Raw genomic sequence first — 25,035 nt, 5'->3', positions numbered from 1 at the left:
CCTAGGAATGTCCTCTTATTTTTCGTAATGTCATGTCTAAAAAAAAAGGCTCAGGTAATAACTGGGATGTGTGTCAGGTGCCAATTTGTCTAATTTATTAATCAAATTGATTTCCGATCGCTAACATGAGGATAACTGCTATGATCGGCTTCACATATTCCAAAGTTAATGTAACATAATAACAGTTTTGGATTGTTATTGAACTGTATAGATGCCACTTTGGCGATTTAATGACTTACTCTTCTGGATCACCAAGGAAATTAAACACACCACTCATTCTCTTGTTCCACAGAATGTTTTTGGTAGTCTGAAGTTTAAAAAATAAGGGCAAAATTTTTTAATGTTATGCCTGTTTTGTTTTTAAATTTATTTTTTGTTATATCTCATGAATTCCTTAAGATATGACTTGTAAATATCTTTCTAGTTGAAAAATTTGTTGAACACATATTCTGACTCTCTTGGTCAAGATATTTGCTGTTCAGGTGTTCCAGGCGAAGATGTTGTCTTCCCTAGTATTTTAAGTGAAGAAGTTTGCTATCCAAGTATTCCAGGTTAAGATGTTGTGTGCACTGGTATTTAGGGAAAGAAGTTTGTTGTCCAGGTATTCCAGGTGAAGAGGATGGCTATTCGTACAGAGAGGGCTGGCAGGAGGCTCCGTCGCTCACAACACCTCAGCTTGGCTGTAGGAAGAATGACTTGGTCAGCTACACACCATTATTTACTCTTTGAACAACTCTGTGTCTTTCATGATTTGGCGAATGTACACACGACACCAGCCTCCCGAATTCGCACAAGTACATTTTAGCAGATAGCATATGTATCACTACTATACTATTAATATCACTATCTCCACTATCAGTACTACCGTCATCATTACTTATACCATCCCTATCACTACTAACAACTAAGCCACAAAACGGAGATTAAACTAGACTTTTCGGTTCATCCTAGATTTTTATTATATTGCGAGCGAACCGGATGATGGTTTGATGTGATTTTTTCTAACCACTGTATTACAGCTTATTACTGATCACCACTATTACCATCATCTCCGCTCCCATCACCACTGTCACTACCATCACCAACCTTATGAATATTCCCACTGTAGTTACCACTAACATGATCACTACCCCCACCAACACCTCCACTACCACTAGCATAATCACCACTCCCAACACCTCCACTACCACTAGCATGATCACCACGCTCACCAACACCTCCACTACCACTAACATGATCACCACGCTCACCAACACCTCCACTACCACTAACATGATCACCACGCTCACCAACACCTCCACCACCACCACCTGATACCCACCTGCCGAGGATCTTCAAACAGAATTGTTGTTACAGACGGCATCCAAATCACACTGCTGCTGGTTACCGTAGGTGGCTATGAACTCTTCCCACGTACATCCCAAGGGGCTGGCACACCCACCTAGTGCCACCACCTGCTCGCTCATCGCAAGACTCACCCACCACCTGGTTGAGGCGGAATAAGGAATTATTTTATGGAAAGTAAAAGACACTGTGAAGGAAGTGAAGCTCTGAAACTGTACAATAATAAGCTCTCATTGTTTTGCATATTTACGGAAAATATTTAAAATCCCCACCACGGTAAGTTTTGTTTTCTATTAAAGTGCTACACGAAAACTGATAGATTGTGTAATTAACAACTTTGATGGAAAAACAAATACGCCCGTGGTGGCTATGTACCACAAAACTGAAAATCAATTGAGTGGTAAAATCTCTCCCATGAATAAACAGAGCATTAGACTCTTGTCAAGTTTTAATGCTATATTTATGTTGTAATCTTAGTACGAGGCTTCTTCTACTTTGACCGTAATAAATTTTATTGTATTTTTTTTTTTTTACAGGGAATCTTACAGACGTAGCCGTCAGCATTTTTTTTTTTTTTTTGGAGGGAACTCTTAATCAAGTTTACTTTTACTGTATCAAAATTTTTAAATTCAACTTTGATATATCAAAGTTGTATTTGGTATATCAAGAAGGTTTTCATGTTAAGGGAGAAGCAACATATTCTTGGATGAATATGTTTGTTTGTCCTTCTCCGAATTGTAAAATGTATTTCTGGCAATTTCTGGCATTTTAAATCATTTGATATTTCGTAAATCTTCAAAATTTCTTCATCTATGAACTCTGAGATACAGATACGCAGAACTCTCAAAAACATTGGTGAGAATACAAAAAGTTTAACTGTTATGATGTGAAGAATAATGGTGCACTTGGGAGCAGTTATTTGTTAGTTTAGTATACATATATATTTTAATATAAACTCATGGTTTCCCTTAATAATTAATGCGTCTTAAAAGTCAATGAGTTATTTTGTTCCAACAGTAAACTTTATGGAAAGTGCTAGGCTATTTATTTAAAAAAGTAAATGATTTTTATCTATATTCCTGGGCTTTAGGCATAAAACATCATCAACATATGTGTACTAATTAGTTTTATCGGGAAGGATTCTGTTAAACAGTCTTCTTTCTAAATATTCCATGTACAAATTGCTAAGGACTGGCGAGAGAGGATTTCCAGTTGCTATACCAAACTTCTTGGCTTAAAACTCGCCATTAAGCACAAACGTTGCCTCAGCAAATGAAAAGTTGCATAAACTCAATGATTGTTTTTACAGACAATGGTAATTACGTTATGCTGAATAACCCAGTCTGGTTAAATACTTCTTGAAACAGAGCGCATTCGCCTGCAAAACACAAGTCCCGAGAAGTAAGAATAAGAATAAGAGAGAATAGGTAAGACCCCTATGGGGTGAGCGGGGAATTGGGGATAGTGGAAGAATAGGCAGGCGAGAAGGTTCGTGAGTGGAAGGGATAGTACCCATTCGCTAGGCAGATAGAGGCTCAGGAGTTCTGGTCGCGGAGAGGAACACAAGGTCCAGGGAAGGGGGCGCCAATACGCGACTTTACAAGGTACTGGCTAGGGTTTAAATAAAAAATGACGTCGTTTAAGGTCCACATCTGTAAAGACAGGGTGTCCCGAGAAGTGATTTCGAAGTATGTTTACTGGCAGCTAGAGGACGTGAGTGAAGCTTTGAGAGAGGCGACTGTGTCAGTGCGTGGGAACAAGCAACTTACTCGCCGGCGCCGCAGGATGAGAGGGTGAAGGCCAGGTTTGTGGCGAAGATGCCGTGTGAGGAGGTGCGCCACAGACGTTCTGGGTCCTCATGGTCATGAGTGAGAGGGGCGGAGTCTTTATATAGTCCCAGGCGGGTCATCACCTGTGAGAGAAAATTGATACAGTCACGGGAAAATTCTGGGATGCTCAAGGTCTATTGTAACAAATAAATAAATAGTGCTAGCAGAGGGCATTACATAACTTCCCTTCCCCCCCCCCCAAAAAAAAAAGATACAGGGCTTATATACTAAAAAGTGTAAATCACTTAGAACTTAACCCTTTTAGAACTATGACTATTTTCAATGCGTTGGTCTTCTCACTGATGAAACAAATTTTACAGGGATACAAACTACAATACAGAGATGCATGGATACTATAACGATACAGAGACAGCATTACAAAAATATTTCCAAGTGAATTACTTCATTTACAAAAAATAAATTGCTATGAGACTCACGACGGAGTAAAACTGCCTGTAAAAAGCAATATTAAGGTAAGCCAAGGTAAAGTAAACAGGAGACTTACAGGAATCACAGCGTCCATGTGTGTAAAGTAGAAGACCCCGCTGGGACCTCCCCGGCCCTCTACCACGGCGCTGAAATATATTAGTAAATGCTTAAAATGTATCGTATGAACTGATAAAAAAACATTATAGATTACAAACTGGAAAGTGAATCAGACACATCATCGCCTCTCTGAAACCCATTACAGTAACTTACATGCGGTAGTTCATGTTACAATTTCCTCCTTTACGACGTAATTTTTTACCACGAGAAGCCACCTACAAAAAAAATGTACATGAATGGTCCCTAACTTAATTACTCCAACAAATCCGAACAAAAATAAAATACAGTAAAAGAAAGGTCACATAATTTAAAGTTAAAAACCAGTTAGGTATCTTCAAAACTACATCACGAATATATAAAATGTAAAATGTTATATCCATGTGGCTCTTCACTGTGAGCAATGAAGGGAAATTCTATGTCAGCACAATTGGAGAATTAACTAAAAGGAACAGGAATTCAGAAAACAACATTTTAAATACAATGTTTAAAGCCTAAAACAACAGCAGATATTTTACTTTTGTTTTTATGACTGTGGCTGTTAATATTTTTTATTATGTTTTAAGTTCTTAAGATTTGCGCATTTAAAGTCACCTCCTGTTAATGCTGCAACAGCAACAGCATAAGGGGCTGCCAGGTAATAATTTTAATTCTTAAGTAGGGATGAAATAGGTTCTCTGCATATATACACAGACATTCACGATGTATATAACCTATGTACTCTTGCACTGAGTTGCAGGAGCATGGAGTAGTACACTACCTGAAGTGCTGAATGAGGTCCTGCATAGGAGGACACGCCATCTTGTTGATGATGGGGTGACCATAACCATTGGTGTAATAATAATGAAGGTCTTCCCAGTACTCCATCACCTGTGTAAGAAAGGTGGCGTGAAAATTAGTTTCATGCTGTCTGCCGTTGTTTTGTCAGGTATAGAGTTTACCGATTACACAAGGGTCATTAAGGTTGCTTACCACCAATAATTTAATCCATGAAATTAGGACTGCAGAAAACCTCAGTGCATGTACAGAGATTTACGCACTTCGTTGTGTGAAAACCGTGCTCAATATTGAAAGTGTTAAATCTTTTTTTTATTTACAGTGAGTGAATGTGCGAGTTCAAGTGAGAGATATTCCTGAAGTGGCAAGAGGCACAACAGAGAGAGAGAGAGAGAGAGAGAGAGAGAGAGAGAGAGAGAGAGAGAGAGAGAGAGAGAGAGAGAGAGAGAGAGAGAGAGAGAGAGAGAGAGAGAGAGAGAGAGAGAGAGAGAGATACCTACCTTGAGGTCGTCAGGTGTGAAGGCCACACACCAGGCAGCAGCAGCAGGAGGGTCCCAGGCCTTGGAGTAACGACAGGCGTTGTACAACACCTCCAAGTCCTCTGAAAACGGCTCCATTATGTTTACAACTACTAAACAAATTGGATACGGTCGATTAGGCACATACATAAGAACTTTTCGGCTGAGGTGAATCAAGGAGAGTTTATTTTGCTAAAGACCTCAGCTATATAGATGGAATTCGGCGGATATTTAATGCAGAGACGAACAAAAATACAAATGAATATTAAGGAAACAGTTAGGATGGGGAATGAAAGAATGAAAGGGAAAGAGAGACAGACAGACAGAAAGAGGGGGGGATGAAAGGGTCGATAATTGCAACTCAGGTTATCTTACTGAAGGCGAGAGTGACGCCTAGGCGTCGAGAGACTCTGGCGACAACGGCAGCCATCTTCTCTCCCTTCTGATACAGTTGTTTCTCTCGCGTTGCCTCTGGGTTGTTCACTACCTGCGTCTGGTAGTTGTTGCACACCTCGAAGAACTGTAAGTACAGGATGTGACTCAGGGAGTTGCAGCCTATGGTGACACCTCTTCCTATTAACTTAATGTTGATAAATTTCAGTGATTTTATCTTTTTTATTTGGCATTAATGTTCGGGCTCAGGGAAAGTGGACCTGTAAAAGGTATTAAAAAGCAAAGATCATAGCGAGGAGAGAGTAAGAGTCTAGTGGAAAGTTTTTTTTTTTTATATTGTATTTAAGAAAAACATATACACAATACATAAAAAGAAAAATCACAAGCCGACAATTAACAGATCAAAAGACCGTGGCAGACAATGTCAGTACACACTCAAAAAACACAATACATTTTAACACTTTGGTATTACAAAATACTTCTGAATAAACCAAACCAGTTTATGGAAAAAACATACCGACTCCCAAACAAACAGGCGGAGTCATTATAAAACATGTAGGAGTAAGTCCTATAATTATGTATGTTTATATATATATATATATTTATATATATATATATATATATATTTATATATATATATATATATTATATACACACACACACATGCATATACACACGTGTATGTGCACATGTGCGCGCACAGAAAAGACTGGGTATACATGAAATAATGCACAAATTGACTTGACACCAAATACATATTACATCCACCAATAGAACTATACCCAAAACATTGGTTCCCCACAAACACTTCTACATGCACTAAGATTAAAAAAAAAAAAAAAAAAAAAAAAAAAAAAAAAAGCCAACAGGGCCATATCCGTGACCACCACAACCTTCCAATCGCTTATCAACACACAAAGTTAATGTTGACGGGTAACATTCAATAAATGATATGACCTACCATACAAATAGAAGGGTATATATAAACCCCATAAATAACTTATATATTTTCGTACAGAGTTCATACTGTACCCCTTTAATTATACGTTAAAAAAAAAAAAAAAAAGTATGACAAGGATAAAATTATCACCAGATGCAAATATATAAACCACAGTGTATCCTCCACGTATACATATGAATATAACTCCCTATACAAAAAGGTTCTTATAACGATAAAAGAAAAAACAGAAAATCACATACAACCTTTAACACTGTGGTTTTACAAAATTCATAATGTCTACATACCCCGGAGCCTTTATACATTGGTTCACCCTTCTTCCGCAGGTACTCCCAAAATATTGCATGTAACACACAGGTATCCCTAGGCAACATACCTCTACACAGATTTACATGCATACAAACAGAGTATCAAATATGCCAATCATGGTACCACATCCTCACAGTTTTGTAGGCCCACCGGCCTACTAAACCATCCTAAACCAAATTGAACCAGTCTACCTTCATACCCTAGGACTAGTTACACACCATAATCGAAACTATGACAATTATAGGTCTGCACACAATGCAATAAGCAGCCATAAGTGCAGAGCTATACAAAGTCATGTACATTCATGTCACACCTCACAAAAGAAACTTACACTTAATACCCCGATACCTAGAGCAAACCTCTAGAAAAACGAGGAGTCTTCCAGCACCGTCCAAGGACAGATGCACACCAGACAAAAGGACTATGCCTTACCATCCCTTGACATACACCACAATAAACCCATACACTCGATATCCGGCACACAACCTGCCGACGGCTCCCTGCAAAAAACATTACCCACATCAAACACCTTGAAAACCAGTCAACCTTCCCCATTCAGGCATCCAATCACTCCAATAGGACACACCACTGAAGAGACCAACCACTTGCCTCCTCACCTGGACACCAAGCGGAGTAAACGCGCAACAGTAAGTCCATGATATCCCTCCAGAAAACTAGTAACCCACCGTCCCCCATATAATTGTTTGTTCCTACACACTGTTCTATAAAAACACGCAGCCAATGCTTTTATCCTAATGTTTCCCTCCACCACCCTCATCCCCCAAGAGACATACAAGTAATCAACTATTACGTATCTGATCGCCCTCCCCACCTCGTTGGGCACCCCTCTCATATCTAACATTAAAGCTCTAAGGGGTGATATCTAACCTCCCCCCAATAAAAGGAAAACTCTCTTCAACCACAATCTTACCACCTCCAAAGCAGAACAAAAATATACTACATGAAAAACAGTTTCAACTTCCCCACAAAAACCGCATGACGCCTCTCACACAAAACCCATTTGTCTTAGCACCTCTTTCGATGCCAAAGTCCCCATAAGAAATCTATATACTAATTCCCTCACTCTTGCCTGCATTATTAGTTTACTAAATTCCACCCATATCACTCGCCAATCATATGTGGGATACACTACCATCCCCTGCAGTAATTCCTTAGGACGACCCACTCCCAACCGTTTTACCTTGAGTTTTTTAACATTGCGAATCTTTATCATAATCCTCAACATATCTTCATGCTCCACTAAGTCCCTGCCACTCCACCATTTGCAGACATCCCCCATCACCTTCCCCACTCGAAGACCCCTTCCCCCCCCCCTGCCCGAATATACCTCTGCTTAACATACAGCTCCTTCACCCTAGATCCCAATGCCATCAATCCCAATCCTCCCTGTCTTACCGCAGTCATTACCACATCTTTGCCCAACCACGCCCTCCCAAAAACCCCACACATACCGTAATACTCTCCTTTGTAATTCCATAATATCCTGACTTCGTAAGGGATAAATTTCCACCACTCCCCACACTTTACTATAAATCAGCGTATTTACCACCACAACCCTTTGATGCAAGGTTACGTCCCCGGCCCAGAAACTCCTAAGCCTACTCAAAGCTCTGTCCATTACCATTTCTGAATTAACCCTCCTGCTCTCCTGTGCATCTGCCAAATACAAAATCCCACAAATTTTGAGCCTTTCTACAGTTATCCAGCCAAACTCCTCCCCCAAGGTCCCGCCTACGCAAGCGCCTACCTCCAGCAACCGTGATTTCTGCTTATTAACTCTCATCCAAGTAGCCTTCCCAAAAATCTCATGTACCCTTCCCAAAAATCTCATATACCCTTCCCACCTTACTTAAATCTTCTATCTCATTAAGTAAACCAGTTGTATCATCTACATAACCCACAATATTCCCATAAAATCCTCCACTCTCCCCCATCCCTCCCGTCCCACCATCAACAAGCACATAGAAAGGATTCTGCATACATGCAAAGAGTATTTGGGAGAGCAGACACTCCTGCCTCAAACCTCTCCCCATGCTTACAGGACTACCCAACCTACCATTTACCTGTACTCTCATTGATGCATCAGCATACAATGTCCTCACCCATCCCACCACCCTCCCTCCAAAACCCATTCTTACCATACTCTCAATCAAAAAATCCCTATCCACATAATCATATGCATTCTCCCAATCTTGACCTAGAATACCTCCCTCACTACTACCCTCGAGGAAATCCCTAATAAGTCCGTGACCTACCCGCATACTCCTCCCCGGAATTCCAAACTGTCCCCCATGTATCACCGACCCCATGACCTTCTTCATTCTATTGCCTAAGATTTTCACAAAAACCTTGTAATCTGTGCACATCAGAGATATTGCTCGATAAGCACTCAAAACTCTTCCCCTCCCCCTCTGCTTTGGCGCCAAAACTATGACACCCGTACTTTGTGATTTGCCCAACTTCCCACTAGTTAACATATGATTCAGTACCCCAACAAAGCATTGCCTAATACACCCCAAATGTGCTCTATAAAAATCATTTGGTATACCGTCTATCCCCAGTGTTTTTCCGGTACTCATCCCTAAAGCTGCCTCTTCCACCTCAACTTCACTTATACCACCCTCCAACCCCACTCTATCCTGCTCACTTAAAACACTATGGAACCCTCCTCCAAAAATTCCCTCCTAGGAACCCCCCTCCCTCCTACTCCATTTCTCCCTAAACCAACTATCAGCATAGAGACTCATACTTTCTCTGTTGGATAGGACCTGACCCTCTAGGTACCCTCCCACCCCAGGGCTTATTTCCAATTGTAATACGGTGATTGCCATCTGACGTTCTCGAAATTTATGTAAAATAAACCCGGACGACTTATCACCCCACAATAGATAGTCTAACCCCGCCCTAACCCTGATAGCATCAAACCTATCATTGTGTAATTCAGCTATTCTACTCGGAAGATTATCCATGTCATCCCTCCTACCACCTTCCCCATCATAATAGTCTTGCAACTGTCCCTCCAGATAATTTTGCAACCCATAATGCCACCTCGCCTCTTCTCGTCCCCTAACCTTAAAAAAATTTGCTTTCTGAGGCTTGGCCTGCATTTCCCACCAATCTAACAGATCTATCTCCCTATCCCTAGCCTCCCAAAAATGCAACCACCAATCACTGAAAAAGGCCCCTCCCCCTCCTCCTTAAGAAGCCATAAATATGCACTACTCCATCCCACATCATTGCTCATTACACTATAATTTGTTCATGATTGTAGCCATGTATAAACGTAAGTAACCATTCTTACAGAATTCATTACCTTTGTAACTTGTGAGCTCATTACCTTTGTACCTAGTTCAGCTATCAAAACTTTGGGGGCCCAGTCCCTGGACCCATTACGTACCTCTGTAATCTGTAAATACCTTTGTAACTTGTCATGATTGCGACCAGACCTACCTGGAGTTCATTACCTTTGTAAATTGTGAGTTCATTACCTTTGTAAATTGTGAGTTCATTACCTCTGTAACTTGCTCAGCTATCAAAACTTTGGAGTCCAGTCCCTGGACCAATTATGTACCTCTGTAATCTTTTGACTACCGCCCACAGGATGGGTATGGGGTGCATAATAAACATATTAAACTAACCACATCAGATCTGCAATCACCGCCCTGTGATCAGAAAACCCAACATCGAAGGCTCTCACCCTCACCACATCTATACCCTGCTTAACATAGATTCTGTCCAATCTCGCCTCATATCCCCTACAGACGAACGTATGCTCCACTAGGTATCCCCCCCTCCCCACCACGTCAACAACCCCAACATCCTGCAATATACCCCTCAGAACACTCAACACGCAACCCGCCCCTCTCGGTTCAACATTACCACTCCGTATCACACAATTCCAATCACCTCCTATTACTGTTATAGCAGGCAAACCTCTCAAGTGATACAGCAAGACCTCCCTGACAAAATCTACTTTTACCCTGGTATTGCTAGTTGCTGGCATGTAAACACCTACAAAACTAGCCCAACTCTCACCCCAGACACCATCCACCCTCACTACCCTCCTACCCCCCCCTCTTCCCAACCCATGACACGCAAGGGGCTGGTCTCCTTTACCGCTACTGCTACCCCACCCTTCAATTGCAAGCCACTGCTAACATACATCTGATATCCTTTCAACCTCAACTCACATCCAGCCCTGTGATTATGCTCTTGCAAAAAACAAATGTCGACATCAAACCTCCGTAAAAACCACACCAACCAAACTTTCTTGACCTCTGTCTTAAGGCCATTAACATTAAGTGTGACACATCTGAAAGTTATAGGAGGGGCAGCTTTCCCCTATGCTGCTGGGATTTACTCACTGCACTTTTCACATTACGTGTACCTGCTTTTTCACTCGTTTTTTCCTGTACAGTCACCTCCCCCCTCCCTCTCCCACTGTGCAACTCAGGCGCGCCTCTACCACTATGAGCCAATGGCTCCACCACCGCTGCCCATGATTTCTTCCCCGGCCTCTGCCCCGGGGTGATGACCTCGTCTATCTCTGACGCTGCAGTTCTTTTCCTAGAACTTCCGCTTACACACATATCACCATCAGGCGAATCCTCCTGGTGTATCTCCACGTCCACCACACGCTCCAGTTCTTCCTTACTCAAGGCTCTTTCCCCATTTTGTTGTCCCTCCTGTGCTCCGTCCTCACATAAACTGAAGACGCCTTCTGCACAGGACTCCTTCCCATCCAAAAAATCCTTGGTCACATCCGCCAATAAACCATCCTGGGTCAAAGCTTCCTTAACTAAAGACTCCTCAGGTGTCACCTTCGTCTCCCCCGACACCCCTGGGAGAGTGACACACGTCTCTGCCGCCGCCACCTCCCTTTCGACCTCTTCGACCTCTTCGCTCCAGAGGTCAGGCCTCCGTCCTCCCGAAGCACCCGAGTCAGGCACCAAATTACACGTCTACTGAATCACAAATGGAGGCCCCAGAACTCGTGGAGCCTGCCTCCGAGGACACTGGGCTGCCATGTGCTCATAGGAGCTACACAAACGACATGTTTTCCTCTGACCAGCATAGTACACAAAAACCTGTGTCCTATAACCGGTCATCGTAACGTAGGATGGTATAGGCCTTGTTAAAGACATTTTGAGGTTGTAAGAACCCTCCGGCAGCCCTTCATACGGACCATCCCACCACACTCCCATGGTTGCAGAATGCACTGTCCCATAACTGCTGAAAAACTCCTGTAGACTATATGCCGTAGCCTCGAAGGGTACATTTTGTACCTTCACCCACGTGAAGTACTTAGAGACGTCATGTAAAACAACTTCCACCACTGAATTCACACTCACGTGGTGTTCCTGGTAATTCTCGACGATTCTTGTGTAGAAGCCGGCTCATACAAATTTCACGAAAATTCTTGTCAAACCATTCAGAGTGACGCCATACAATTCCTCATTGGGAATATCATATGCATCTCTTATGATGCCCGGGAGAAGGACGTTCATCGTAGCGCCACTTAATGTGCCACGAACCAGCTCAATGCAGACAGTATTTACCCTCTGTCCTGTACGTTCCGCCATTTTGGTATCCAAGTACTCAACTCACCACCAGGTGGCAAAATGTGGTAGTCTCGGAAAGCGTCCTCTCGCCCCGCAGGTTGAGAGAGGAATCAAGTGGAAAGTACACGTCTGTGGGAGGCAGATCTGATTTAGACTTAAACGTCACTTTTGCCAGCAGGAGGATGTGGGAATTTATTGGTCTCAAAATCCCACGATCAGCTTATATATATATTCCATGTTGTGTGTATGCAGGGCGAGGGCTGCATTATACCCTTAACATACCCTCTACGAAAGATGCAAAGAGAGTAATCAAAGTCCGGGGAAAAAAACTGGGGGAGGGATGATTAGATTCCCCCCCAAAAAAAGCGAAAGGGTCACTTTCTAGTAGAGAGAGGATCGTTGCATAGGCGTATTTATTTTTTGTAATGCGCTAAACCCTTGAAAGTCATTCAGATCAAAAAGTGGTAGAGAGTAGTTAAGTGATTCAAAGCAGTCAGGAGTTTATCCAAGCCCAGGTAGAACAAGCAGCAGTGTTGTAGTGGAGGAAGTGTAAAAGGGAGAGTAGTGGACCCCGGGACAGTGAACCAAGGAGTGTCTGGTGGTCCAGTGGTAACTTTCTGTTAGAACGATACGAGTTACCTTCATAGCTCAATACCCTTACCTAAATCTAATCAATCAATACCCAAACTTAAACAACTCGATATTTTCCGCCCTGACTAGCTGTGTGTGAAAAGCCTTTGAGAGGATGGTACTTAACAGGTTACTGTACACAGTTAAAGAAGACGTGTCTCCCAATATTAATGGTTCCACACAAGGCAAATTCTACCAAATTGTGTCACGATATTTTTTACTGTACATGGGGACAAAAAGCACAAATACTAGATACTTCTCGATATTAAAAACTCTTTCGATGTTGCAAATAAGGAAACTATTTTGTATGAATTTGCTACAACGAATATAGTGGATGATTGGGTATCACTAACAGAAAATCTGCTCCTTTTTTTCAGGGCTACAAAAGTGAAACCAAGGAAATAAATTTGGCACTTCTCAAGGTGGTGTATTAAGTCCTACACTGTTTAATATTAATTGATGTCCTACTTAAATCTACATCAAATAATCTTAGCAATATCACAGTCAGCTATGCGTACATCAGCTTTATGAAGAAATTGTAATATATGAAATGACTAATATAATTTTTGTGATTTAACTATGCCTAGTGAGGTCTGATAAACACCCATTATGACTTCTGTATTATTTTTTTTTTTTGCGTTACCACTCACAGAATGAGCTTGGGGGAGCACAATAAATTAGCCGTTCAGACGACCCAACTAATTATTATTTTACTACATGTAAACCACACAATAACCAAATTCTGTAAACTCAGCATTGTAATACTTATAGAGAATAAAGTTTGAATTTGAATTTGAATTTGAAGTTCCCACTTACCCTGATGAGAGGGTCTGGGTTGAGAGGAGAGGGCATGTAGACTTCACTGTTGCCGAAGAGTCCTTGAGCGTAGGATCGCGCACTCGCCTCCGTCCTCTGAGTGGCTGTGTGTCGGAACTAACGAAGACATAAAAAAGAAGTGATTTCGTAAACTCATAAGTTGATTGTCAATACATAAAGATATTCTTAACACTGCAATAATTTTCTATGCATTAAAGATGAATGTGCGTTTTACACTAGGAAACCACGTTGTAGTGATCGTTAAAATGTTATCAATTTTATGTGGAGTGGACAGATGAGTCAGCGGAAGATCATGGTCACGTGACCACCTGCTCCTGAGAGCGGATCATCACTTGATTTAACATTCACATCACTAAATATACTCTATAAATAAATCATGTCAATTAAAATATCATTACCGCCTACTTATTTTAACTCTGAATTAAGTTAGATTTTTTCTTAATTGTTATTGTCTGCAGATAATATATGCAGCTGCATTGTGTTTTAACTGCATTACTATTACTGAATTAAGTCATTAATTGTATGGGTTTCAGTTGAAAGTAATTAAATATCATTATTAACTGGGTTTCTGAAAACAGGTGACACTGAATGAGGTTTTAATAGAGTGGGTCAGGTACTGTGTCAACTTGACAGCTTACCTTGAAGGACTCCTTCGTGAAGGGTTGATCTAGGAGTTGCGGGATAGCCTTCTTGTACCTGGTGGAGAGGCCCTCTAAGTCGAGGTGTCCCTGAGGTGAGAGCACCCACGACCAGCTCATATTGAGGCCACCCAGACCCCAGTTCTTCAGTAGCTTCAAGTCTCCCTCACACAACTCTCCTGGTGGGGAGTGGCTCTGTAACTCACCACCTCAAGACCAGATACCATCTGCTACCAAATACCATTTACGCTATCCAACATGGGAGCAAGTATGACCTCCTCTAAGTATTCCGTTCGTTATACAATTCCACACAGAGCTCCATTCTGACAGCTTTCTCTCGCTCACACATTTGTAAACAACATCCTCAGACTGATTCACACAAAACTTAGGTCTTCACATAAATATAATAATAACAATAATAAACACAACGTTCTTTTATTTTTAGACTGATTTTCTCTCTCTGCACAAATGTAGTTACGATGTTTTTTCTGGTCATGTACAAATGTTAAATTCCCTCAGATATGTGTGTTAGGTTTTCCTCTGGCATGTGCAAGTGGAATTTCTCTCTCTGTACTTGTGCAAGGTTTACCTCTAGACGTGTGTGAAAGTAGGGTTTCTCCTAGGAACCTGTACAAGTATAATTTTTCTCTTAGGGACGTTTATAAGTATAATTTTTCTTTCTGCTCCCGTGTAAAGTGTCTCTCTGGACGTGTGTAAGATTTCCCTCTGGACGTTTGTAAGAATAAGATTTTTTTTTTGTCTAGGTAAGATTTTTCTCTGAATGTTTATAAGAGTAAAACTTATCTTTGGCCGTGTGTAGGGTTTCTTCCTGAATATGTGTAAGGGTTTCTCTCTGGATGTGTGTCTGGGTACAGTTTCTCTTCGGATGTGTGTCTGGGTACAGTTTCTCTTCGGATGTGTGTCTGGGTACAGTTTCTCTTCGGATGTGTGTCTGGGTACAGTTTCTCTTCGGATGTGTGTCTGGGTACAGTTTCTCTCTGGATGTGTGTCTGGGTACAGTTTCTCTTCGGATGTGTGTCTGGGTACAGTTTCTCTTCGGATGTGTGTCTGGGTACAGTTTCTCTCTGGATGTGTGTCTGGGTACAGTTTCTCTTCGGATGTGTGTCTGGGTACAGTTTCTCTTCGGATGTGTGTCTGGGTACAGTTTCTCTCTGGATGTGTGTCTGGGTACAGTTTCTCTTCGGATGTGTGTCTGGGTACAGTTTCTCTCTGGATGTGTGTCTGGGTACAGTTTCTCTTCGGATGTGTGTCTGGGTACAGTTTCTCTCCGGATGTGTGTCTGGGTACAGTTTCTCTTCGGATGTGTGTCTGGGTACAGTTTCTCTCTGGATGTGTGTCTGGGTACAGTTTCTCTCTGGATGTGTGTCTGGGTACAGTTTCTCTCTGGATGTGTGTCTGGGTACAGTTTCTCTCCGGATGTGTGTCTGGGTACAGTTTCTCTTCGGATGTGTGTCTGGGTACAGTTTCTCTTCGGATGTGTGTCTGGGTACAGTTTCTCTTCGGATGTGTGTCTGGGTACAGTTTCTCTCCGGATGTGTGTCTGGGTACAGTTTCTCTCTGGATGTGTGTCTGGGTACAGTTTCTCTTCGGATGTGTGTCTGGGTATAGTTTCTCTCTGGATGTGTGTCTGGGTACAGTTTCTCTCTGGATGTGTGTCTGGGTATAGTTTCTCTCTGGATGTGTGTCTGGGTACAGTTTCTCTCCGGATGTGTGTCTGGGTACAGTTTCTCTCTGGATGTGTGTCTGGGTACAGTTTCTCTCTGGATGTGTGTCTGGGTACAGTTTCTCTCCGGATGTGTGTCTGGGTACAGTTTCTCTCTGGATGTGTGTCTGGGTACAGTTTCTCTCTGGATGTGTGTCTGGGTACAGTTTCTCTTCGGATGTGTGTCTGGGTACAGTTTCTCTCTGGATGTGTGTCTGGGTACAGTTTCTCTCTGGATGTGTGTCTGGGTACAGTTTCTCTCTGGATGTGTGTCTGGGTACAGTTTCTCTCTGGATGTGTGTAGGGATTTTGTCTGGACATGTGTAAGTGTATTACTCTCTGGACGTACATAAGTGTTGAGTTTCTTTCTGTACATGTGTATATTTTATTCTAATTCGTAGAGATGCATATTAATATTAATACATTTAAGGAATTTAATGAAAAAATTACCTTCCTGATTTTAAAGGAAGCAATATTTTAGATATTTTTCGAAGTATATAATGTAGTTTAAATTAATTATATCAAATGTTTTGTTAAAATTGACCTTTGTGTACCTCTGAAAGAGAATAAGATTTGATTATAATACTCCTGTATGACATGTTTTAAATACGTTTTGTAATTTTATTGATTTTAACGTTCACATACTTGCACACTATGTAGGTAATGAAGGTCAAATCGTATTTCCAAAATACGACATATATCAGGGAACTTACAGAGTTTGAGCCCATGGTAAGCCACTTTCAAAACCAGGAAGCCAATGCTTTCACCGCTGGTCCACTCAGTCTTCAGTTACAATCCCTGAATTGTTTACAACTGCCTTATTGGGATTGAGATACCAATATCGGCTATTATGATGGCTAGACCATCCTTGTTGTTCTGAGACACTAACCTTCACCCTCCTGGTGAGCGACGAGGGTGCGAGCTTGAAGCATGGGTAGGAGGACAATGAGGGCAGCGGTTTCATCTTCGGATGGGTAGCGAGTGCCATGCCTCACCATGTGCCAAGCCTGCCGAGCCTCACACCCTGCCTCACATTTAAATAAGAAAACAAAATATAAAAAATAAACCCGGCATTTATCTTACAGACTCACTTATGTTTCTGGCAAAAGCATCCTAAATTATTTTCTTTTATGACTTTTGGTCTTTTTTTTTCCTTATAGTATGTCTTTATGCAAAGTTACTTAACTAGGTTTATTACGGACACTTGGAAACTGCTTGCTCTCTTTGGTTCAGATTTCTGGTAACCCGAGGATGACTGAAGATTTGATGGGAAGTAGTTCCCGGTACGGTTTTTTAACCCGGAGGGTTAGCCACCCAGCAAAGTTCGTTCGTCATCTGGGATTGCCAGTCTTATTTTCATTGGGGTTCCTTTAATCTTCTTACCCTCAGGGTACGACCCACAACAATCGACTAACACCCAGGTACCTACTTGCTACTAGGTGGAAAGAGGCAGCAAGTGTAAGGAAACATGTCCAACGTTTCACTCGTGCAGGGATTGATCCCCGATCTGTCAGTCCGTTAGCTGAGGACGCTATCAATTGCGCCACAAGTGCTACCCAGTATTTCCTAGCCTTTGTAGCATCTTGTATTATTCCGTTCAACAATATTTAGGTAACAACACCTGATGTTTTATTTACTCACGTACACAGCTGCATCAGACGCTGCTCCGACCACAACAATCACATCTGCTGTATACTAAAGCTTCCTTGTGTACCCCAAATTAATTTATGTGCCTATAAATTAATAGGCACATAAATAGGCACATAAATTAATAGGCACATAAATAGGCACATAAATAGGCACATAAATTAATAGGCACAAATTAATAGGCACATAAATAGGCACATAAAGTAATAGGCACATAAATTAATAGGCACATAAATTAATAGGCTCACCCGGGTTAGTCAAAATAACCTAAAAAAAAAAAATCTCTCACCCGGGTTAGTCAAAATAACCTGCTCAGCGGAGCTGATATTCATATGACTGAGCTCTGTCGCTGGCTTTCCCGTTCAACCAGTAAAAAAAAAAGTAAAGATCAACGCACTCATGAGATGGCAAGATTCCATTTATAAAACAAAGGCTCCGAGTAATGTCTAGTGTCCTGAGTTTCTAAGTTTCTCGAAACTGTCCTTCAGGAATGCCAGTTGTGACGGGTCCTCAGGTGCTCTTGCACCACGTACAGCTACACTAAACACTATCATACCTATATCAAACACTGTTAAAGAGTTTCACTGAACACTACAGCTACACCAAACATTGTTACTGATCAGCTAGGCGTTGTTGCAGATACTCAGAAAAAGTTAGATACACCACCTACTGACCTTGAGGAACAAGGTCATCATGGGTAAAATTTCCTCTAGCCAAGGTGTAAGCAGTCTTGGTGGAGAACTTGACGTAGGGGTCAGGGTCATCTGTAAAGCAGTAGTTTTCTGCTCTCTGACCCTGGACGAGCGGCTCGAGAGCGGCCATCACCAGCACCACCAGGAGAAGGTAGGTACGATGCCCCATCCTGGAAGACAAGGTGTAATTGTGTACTAGCACATAAACAGGGGTGAGTGAATAGGACCTGTCTAACATGGGCCAGCAGGCTCATTTTTGTATTCATAAGAACATAAGAGGAGGAACACTGCAGAAGACGTATTACCTGGAGTTTACCTGGAAAAGGTATCAGCCCATTCTAGGCCTGTGAAGGATATGGGTGAAGCAACTTCCATGGTGTCCCCATTCTGGATGGTTATTATTATATGTATTCGGTGGGAAGAGCTAAACTCGAAAGGGTCATATATAGTGCTCCTAGAGTTAATCAGGTTGACTCTGGGGAAAGGAAAGGGACCTTCAGTTCACTGGATCAAAAGCTGTTCATTAGCTTCAAGACACCTTCCTAATAAAGGGATGCCGCTCTGGAGAGTCTGCAACTCACCCCTGCACAGCTCGTTGCTATGCAGCACTGCAGTCCAACACTGATGCCCTTGACCAGGTCTTTTCATTAATCAGTTATTTATATTCTGAAGGAAAGTTGTGTTACTATTTTAAGTGATGCCATATGTAAAGACGGGTATATATATTATATATCAGACGAGGGTTATTATTATTATATTCATGGGGAGGCGATACCTAGTATAGATTTTACAATGCCTGAGAAATGGGAGGTAAACAGGTTTGATTTGAGGATGGGCAGCGTATATGTAGTTCCTTGTATTAAGAAACCTTCGCCAGCATCAAGGTCCTCCTCCTCTCTTGGAGGCGAGAGTTGAGAATGTTAGAACTTACTGTGGAAAGCAGACGATAGGTTGTTGAGCCGTGGAATGCTGGTAAGCGTCTGAGGTTTCCATTCAGCGTTTCTCGTATATATAACCTTCAATCCACCCGCCAATACACCCATCCACTCGCCTGTCCACCCGCTCACCCATCCACTAGCCCGTCGGCCCGGTGACTCATCCATATGTATCCTCCCTTCATCTTTGTTTGCTGTGAAAATTTGAGGTCTGCCACACCTCATTCTGTGTCCCTTAACCTTTACATGTTTCTTAATGCAACTGACATACCTGAGGTACCTGCATGGCTATATAATGCTCTAAGTATAAAGTAGATTTTTCTGAATCTCTCTCTCTCTCTCTCTCTCTCTCTCTCTCTCTCTCTATATATATATATATATATATATATATATATATATATATATATATATATATATATATATATATATATATATATATATATATATATATATATATATATATATATATATATATATATATAATTTACCATATTGCGGCAGGCCAGGATTCGACCCCACTACACATTGTCCCGCCTCAAGAGGCCAAACATTATACATGTCACCCTACCAACTGAGCCATCGATCCTAGAAACAACATGAGCCTAGCGCACTAGACTTAGTTTCATGTTGCGAGGGACACTCGTGGCAGATGTATGCTCAAGGATTAATTTCAGCCTCCTCCTGTTTGAATAGACTGCTTGTTGAGGCTGGTATTCAAACAGGAGGAAGCTGAAATTAATCTTTGAGCATACATCTACTACGAGTGTCCTCGCAACATGTAGCAAGTCTAGTGCGCTAGGCTCATGTTGTTTGTAGGATCGATGGCTCAGATGGTAGGGTGATATGTATAATATTTGGCCTCTTGAGGCGGGACAATGTGTAGTGGGGTCGAGTCCTGGCCTGCCGCAGTATGGTAAATGATTACAGCAGTTGCTATCTATTATCGTGTCACCCAGGGACGGTGGGGGCAAGGTGGGAGGCGGACTGTAAGAGAACGAGTTCTATTCCGGGAACAGGGAAAGTTTTCCTATTGTGGCGATTAAGACACATGCGCAACACCTGGGTATCCTTAAATAAGAGACGTTTCTCCAATCAGGGACTATCAGTCTAACACAGAAATATGAAACAGGAGACTTGTATAAGAACGTGAACGATAGTGGTGAGAGGTAGTGGTAGTAACAATGATGGTCACGTAAGTGAAGGCAGGGATAGCTAGATACGTGTAATTTAATTTCATGAACGTGGAAGCAGTGGTCACTTTTGACTTGAGATGTAGTAGTAGTTGTAGTAGCAGTATTATTATTATTATTATTATTATTAGTAGTAGTAGTAGTAGTAGTAGTAGTAGTAATAGCGGTAGCAGCAGCAGCAGCAGCAGCAGCAGCAGCAGCAGCAGCAGCAGCAGCAGCAGCAGCAGCAAAAGCAGCAGCAGCAGCAGCAGCAGCAGCAGCAGCGGCGGCGGCGGCGGCAGTGGCAGCAGCAGAGGCTGCGGCGATGGCGGCGGCGGCGGCGGCAGCGGCAGCGGCGGCGGCGATGGTGGTCATGTAAGAATGGGAAACTTGGTAGTGGATATGCAGTTTATATGATGGCCGGGTTTTGGCATTTTAAGTTTAACAGCCAGAACTTGAGAGATACTTAAACCTGGTGTTATTAATTATGGTGTTGGATGTAGCATTAGATGATTCGAAACATCAGCATACCTGGAGTTCTTCCTTCATGATAATTTTCTCACCATTCCAATTCACAAAGTGTTCAAGCGAGTTCTGACGTATTCAAGTCTGCGTAGGTCATGTTGTGTCTTTCAAATGCATTCAAGTAGAAGATTCAGAAACTAACTTAGAATATGTCATGAAATAGTACAAGCGAATCTGTTGTATTTCGTTCAACCATTGTTTTGCATGCAAGGAACTATAACTCGTGAGAAATCACGAAAGCGCTTGGAATTTAACTATTTTTTTCACAGCGGTTGTTCTGCACATTGTGATATCACCTGTTTGCTGTGATTTTATTGCTTATATATAAATAATATATATATATATATATATATATATATATATATATATATATATATATATATATATATATATATATATATATATATATGTATATATATTTATTTATTTATTTATTTATTTATACACATCGGCCGATTCCCACCAAGGTAGGGTGGCCCGAAAAAGAAAAACTTTCACCATCATTCACTCCATCACTGTCTTGCCAGAAGGGTGCTTTACACTACAGTTTTTAAACTGCAACATTAACACCCCTCCTTCAGAGTGCAGGCACTGTACTTCCCATCTCCAGGACTCAAGTCCGGCCTGCCGGTTTCCCTGAATCCCTTCGTAAATGTTACTTTGCTCACACTCCAACAGCACGTCAAGTATTAGAAACCATTTGTCTCCATTCACTCCTATCAAATACACTCAAGCACGCTTGCTGGAAGTCCAACCCCCTCGTACACAAAACCTCCTTTACCCCCTCCTCCCAACCCTTCCTTGGCAGATCCCTACCCTGCCTTCCCTCCACTACAGATTTATACACTCTCGAAGTCATTCTGTTTTGTTCCATTCTCTCTACATGTCCGAACCACCTCAACAACCCCTCCCCAGTCCTTTGGATAATAGTTTTGGTAATCCCACACCTTCTCCTAATTTCCAATCTATGAATTCTGTACATTATATTCACACCACGCATTGAAATCAGACATGACATCTCCACTGCCTCCAGCCTTCTCCCCGTTGCAACATTCATCACCCATGCTTCACACCCATACAAGAGTGTTGGTACACCTATACTCTCATACATTTCCCTTTTTGCATCCATGGACAAAGTTCTTTGTCTCCACAGACTCCTAAGTACACCACTCACCCTTTTCTCCTAATCAATTCTGTGATTCACCTCATCTTTCATAGACCCATCTGCTGACAAGTCCAGTACTAAATATCTGAATACATTCACCTCCTCCATACTCTCTCCCTCCAATCTGATATCCAGTCTTTCGTCACCTAATCTTTTTGTTATCTTCGTAACCTTACTTTTTCCTATATTCACTTTTAATTTTCTTCTTTTACATATCCTGCCAAATTCATCCACCATCCTGTATACACACACACACACACACACACACACACACACACACACACACACACACACACACACACACACACACACACACACACACACACACACACACACACACACATATATATATATATATATATATATATATATACATATATATACATATATCCGAAGGCTACAGAGACGATCTCGACACACGCAATGTAACTTTTTTGGAGAATCTTACCCCTATACACATAGTAATAAGTAAGTATTGTGCCCTAGCCGTCTATTGTAGCTTACATCCTGGAGAAGAGAAACAAAGCACCCCCAAATATAAATATGCTGGAGTGGCTTCCATGGGTTATCCTGGGTTAATAATTCAAATGAAAACATCTTATTCTTCAACCCCAGAGAACTAGGCGAGTACACATCGGAAGCAAACGGAGGATCAAGCCTCTACCATGTTTTGCGCTGAATAACCTACGTGGTTTTAGTGCTTAGCATGAATTACTATCATTATTTTGTCCCGGAGAACGGAGTAAATTACTCTTTGACCCCGTTTCAATATTATCTTCTACCACGTATGTATGCATACATATACATGCACACGCAATAAAAGAATACGGCAGAGATTTAGAAAAATACTGTAGTAAAAAAAGTAAGAGTTGTTCTAGGAAGCGAGTGAGGTGGCCATTGTAACAGTCGTGATGTTAAAATTAACTAACAGGCCCTAGGTTGTCTTCAAGAGCGAGCTGGACAGACACCTAAAGTCAGTACCTGACCAGCCGGGCTGTGGTTCGTACGTTGGTTTGCGATGGGACCGGCAGTAGCAGCCTGGTTGACCAGCTGAGCCGGCGCTTTTACTCCTAAGGCAAGTATACACATCTCTGTGATACAGCTCTGCACAGGACGAAATATCGGTACAACGTAAGCTTCCTCAGCACCCGTGTCTTGAATACTGTCTACTGAAGTTCTGTGCAGCAAATTTAGGCGGACTGATGTATTTCTTGATTTTTGACAGATTTTTCACAAATACTCTTTAGAATCTGTTTAATCTCTTTGTTTATATTTTCGAAGATTATTATCATCTACGAAAGCCTACACAAAATATTATAAAATAACGTTATTCATGTTATTTTCTAGCTTTAGGAGGAGAAATTAACACAAGAAATGATACTGTTATTTGTCTTAGAATGCTGGTTGGTTAAATGGGTTTAAAATCTATTGACTATGCGAGGGTCATTATGGCTGCAACCTGGTCACCGCCAGTTATTAATACTTTAATTCCTAAAATAGGGATTGAAGTAAATTCTCAGTGTATGTACACTAAAATCAATATGTCTCAGTGTACAAACCATTGAAATTTAGAAAGCTGGACCAGCCCAAACTTGTACACAAATGGTCTTAAATGTGTACAAAATTATGTATATTCGTGTAAAACATTATATAAAATCCTGTATAATGTAAATAATTATATAAAAAATTTATAATTATATAAGATTATCTATAATTATCGTTAATTATGATGCAACACATTATTCCTCTCAGAAATACGTGCAACTTTTAGGTGTGATTGCCATCGTAGATGAAGATAATCTGTACCTGCAAGGGTATCATCTCATCGTAAAAACACTACTTTGTAGTGATCTTTTTTTATCATCTTTTTTAAACCCAGCTGGGGGCAGACCAGCGGATGTCTGACCACTGAACGAGTCATCATCTAATTAACACCCCTGACAAGAGATTGTGTTGTTTTCTGACGAGTAAATCACTGTCAGTACCACCTGTACTCCATCATTGTCGTAAACAATGACAGATAATTTTAACTTCAGTTCTCCATAATCTTGTTTTATCTTAATTTATCACGCAAAACAAAGGTGCTCTTATGTGTTAAGAGAAGCGATATTATACAGCGTCTGAGAATAGGGAAGTGGTATGGTTTGTTTGCAATCGTGACATTACGATTTCGTGAGTCAAAGTGATTATGTTTGGGCCAAGAAAGAGAGGTTGGTAGTTGCAATTTCCATGATCAAGGGGCCTTCACCGACATCAAGGTACCTTCCAGGACGGGAAGAGGAGCAATAAGATTTGCTTGTAAAGATGCTAAGGATTCTTTAAATCGTCTTTGCTGTTAAGTTTAGAAGTGAACTTTCGTTCGCTTGTTCTTATGCACGACTTCCTTGTTTAAGTTTATTGTTTGCTAATACATAGTTTAGAATATAAAACTTCCTTGGGAAATTATTTTTATAAATATATGAAGATGGTAACAGGTACAAATGTTTAGTTGTAAATTAGGAAAGAAATGGAGTAAACAAATATTCTTGCCCAGAGGAAATAAGAGTGGGGATTTCCTGAGAAACTGGCTTGTCTGTCTCACTTGTCCGCACATGAACATATACTCTACCCACAGCCACACATCCTACCCACACCTGCACACTCTATCCACATGACTGGTTAAGGACGATGGAGGTGTTCATCTGATGGGCTAAGGATGAGGGAGGTATTAGTAACGGGATAAGGATGAGGCAGGTGTTAGAATGACGGGATAACGATGAGAGAGGGATGTGTCAGGATGACGCATTATGAAGGTGGTGTAAGCCGACGGGATAAAAGTTTA

General features: G+C 41.4%; 1 protein-coding gene across 1 annotated transcript; it reads right to left on the bottom strand.

The window, feature by feature from the left end:
• Nucleotides 1-73: 73 nt before the first annotated feature.
• Nucleotides 74-19,507, bottom strand: LOC138853830 (multiple inositol polyphosphate phosphatase 1-like). Its single transcript, XM_070093042.1, has 12 exons — nt 19,352-19,507; nt 18,403-18,590; nt 16,971-17,105; nt 14,359-14,537; nt 13,700-13,816; nt 5,387-5,531; nt 4,994-5,094; nt 4,477-4,586; nt 3,679-3,748; nt 3,114-3,256; nt 1,322-1,485; nt 74-680 (listed from the first exon to the last, which is right to left on the bottom strand). Exons 1-11 carry the CDS (start codon nt 19,411-19,413, stop codon nt 1,335-1,337), a joined length of 1,401 nt encoding a protein of 466 aa, XP_069949143.1. The 5' UTR covers nt 19,414-19,507; the 3' UTR covers nt 74-680; nt 1,322-1,334.
• Between the last annotated feature and the right edge of the window lie 5,528 nt (nt 19,508-25,035).

Source organism: Cherax quadricarinatus, chromosome 41 (genome assembly GCF_038502225.1).
Source record: "Cherax quadricarinatus isolate ZL_2023a chromosome 41, ASM3850222v1, whole genome shotgun sequence".
NCBI classification, from domain to species: domain Eukaryota; kingdom Metazoa; phylum Arthropoda; class Malacostraca; order Decapoda; family Parastacidae; genus Cherax; species Cherax quadricarinatus.
The sequence above is the reverse complement of the archived record's forward strand: the minus strand, read 5'-3'. Positions and strand labels throughout refer to the sequence as shown.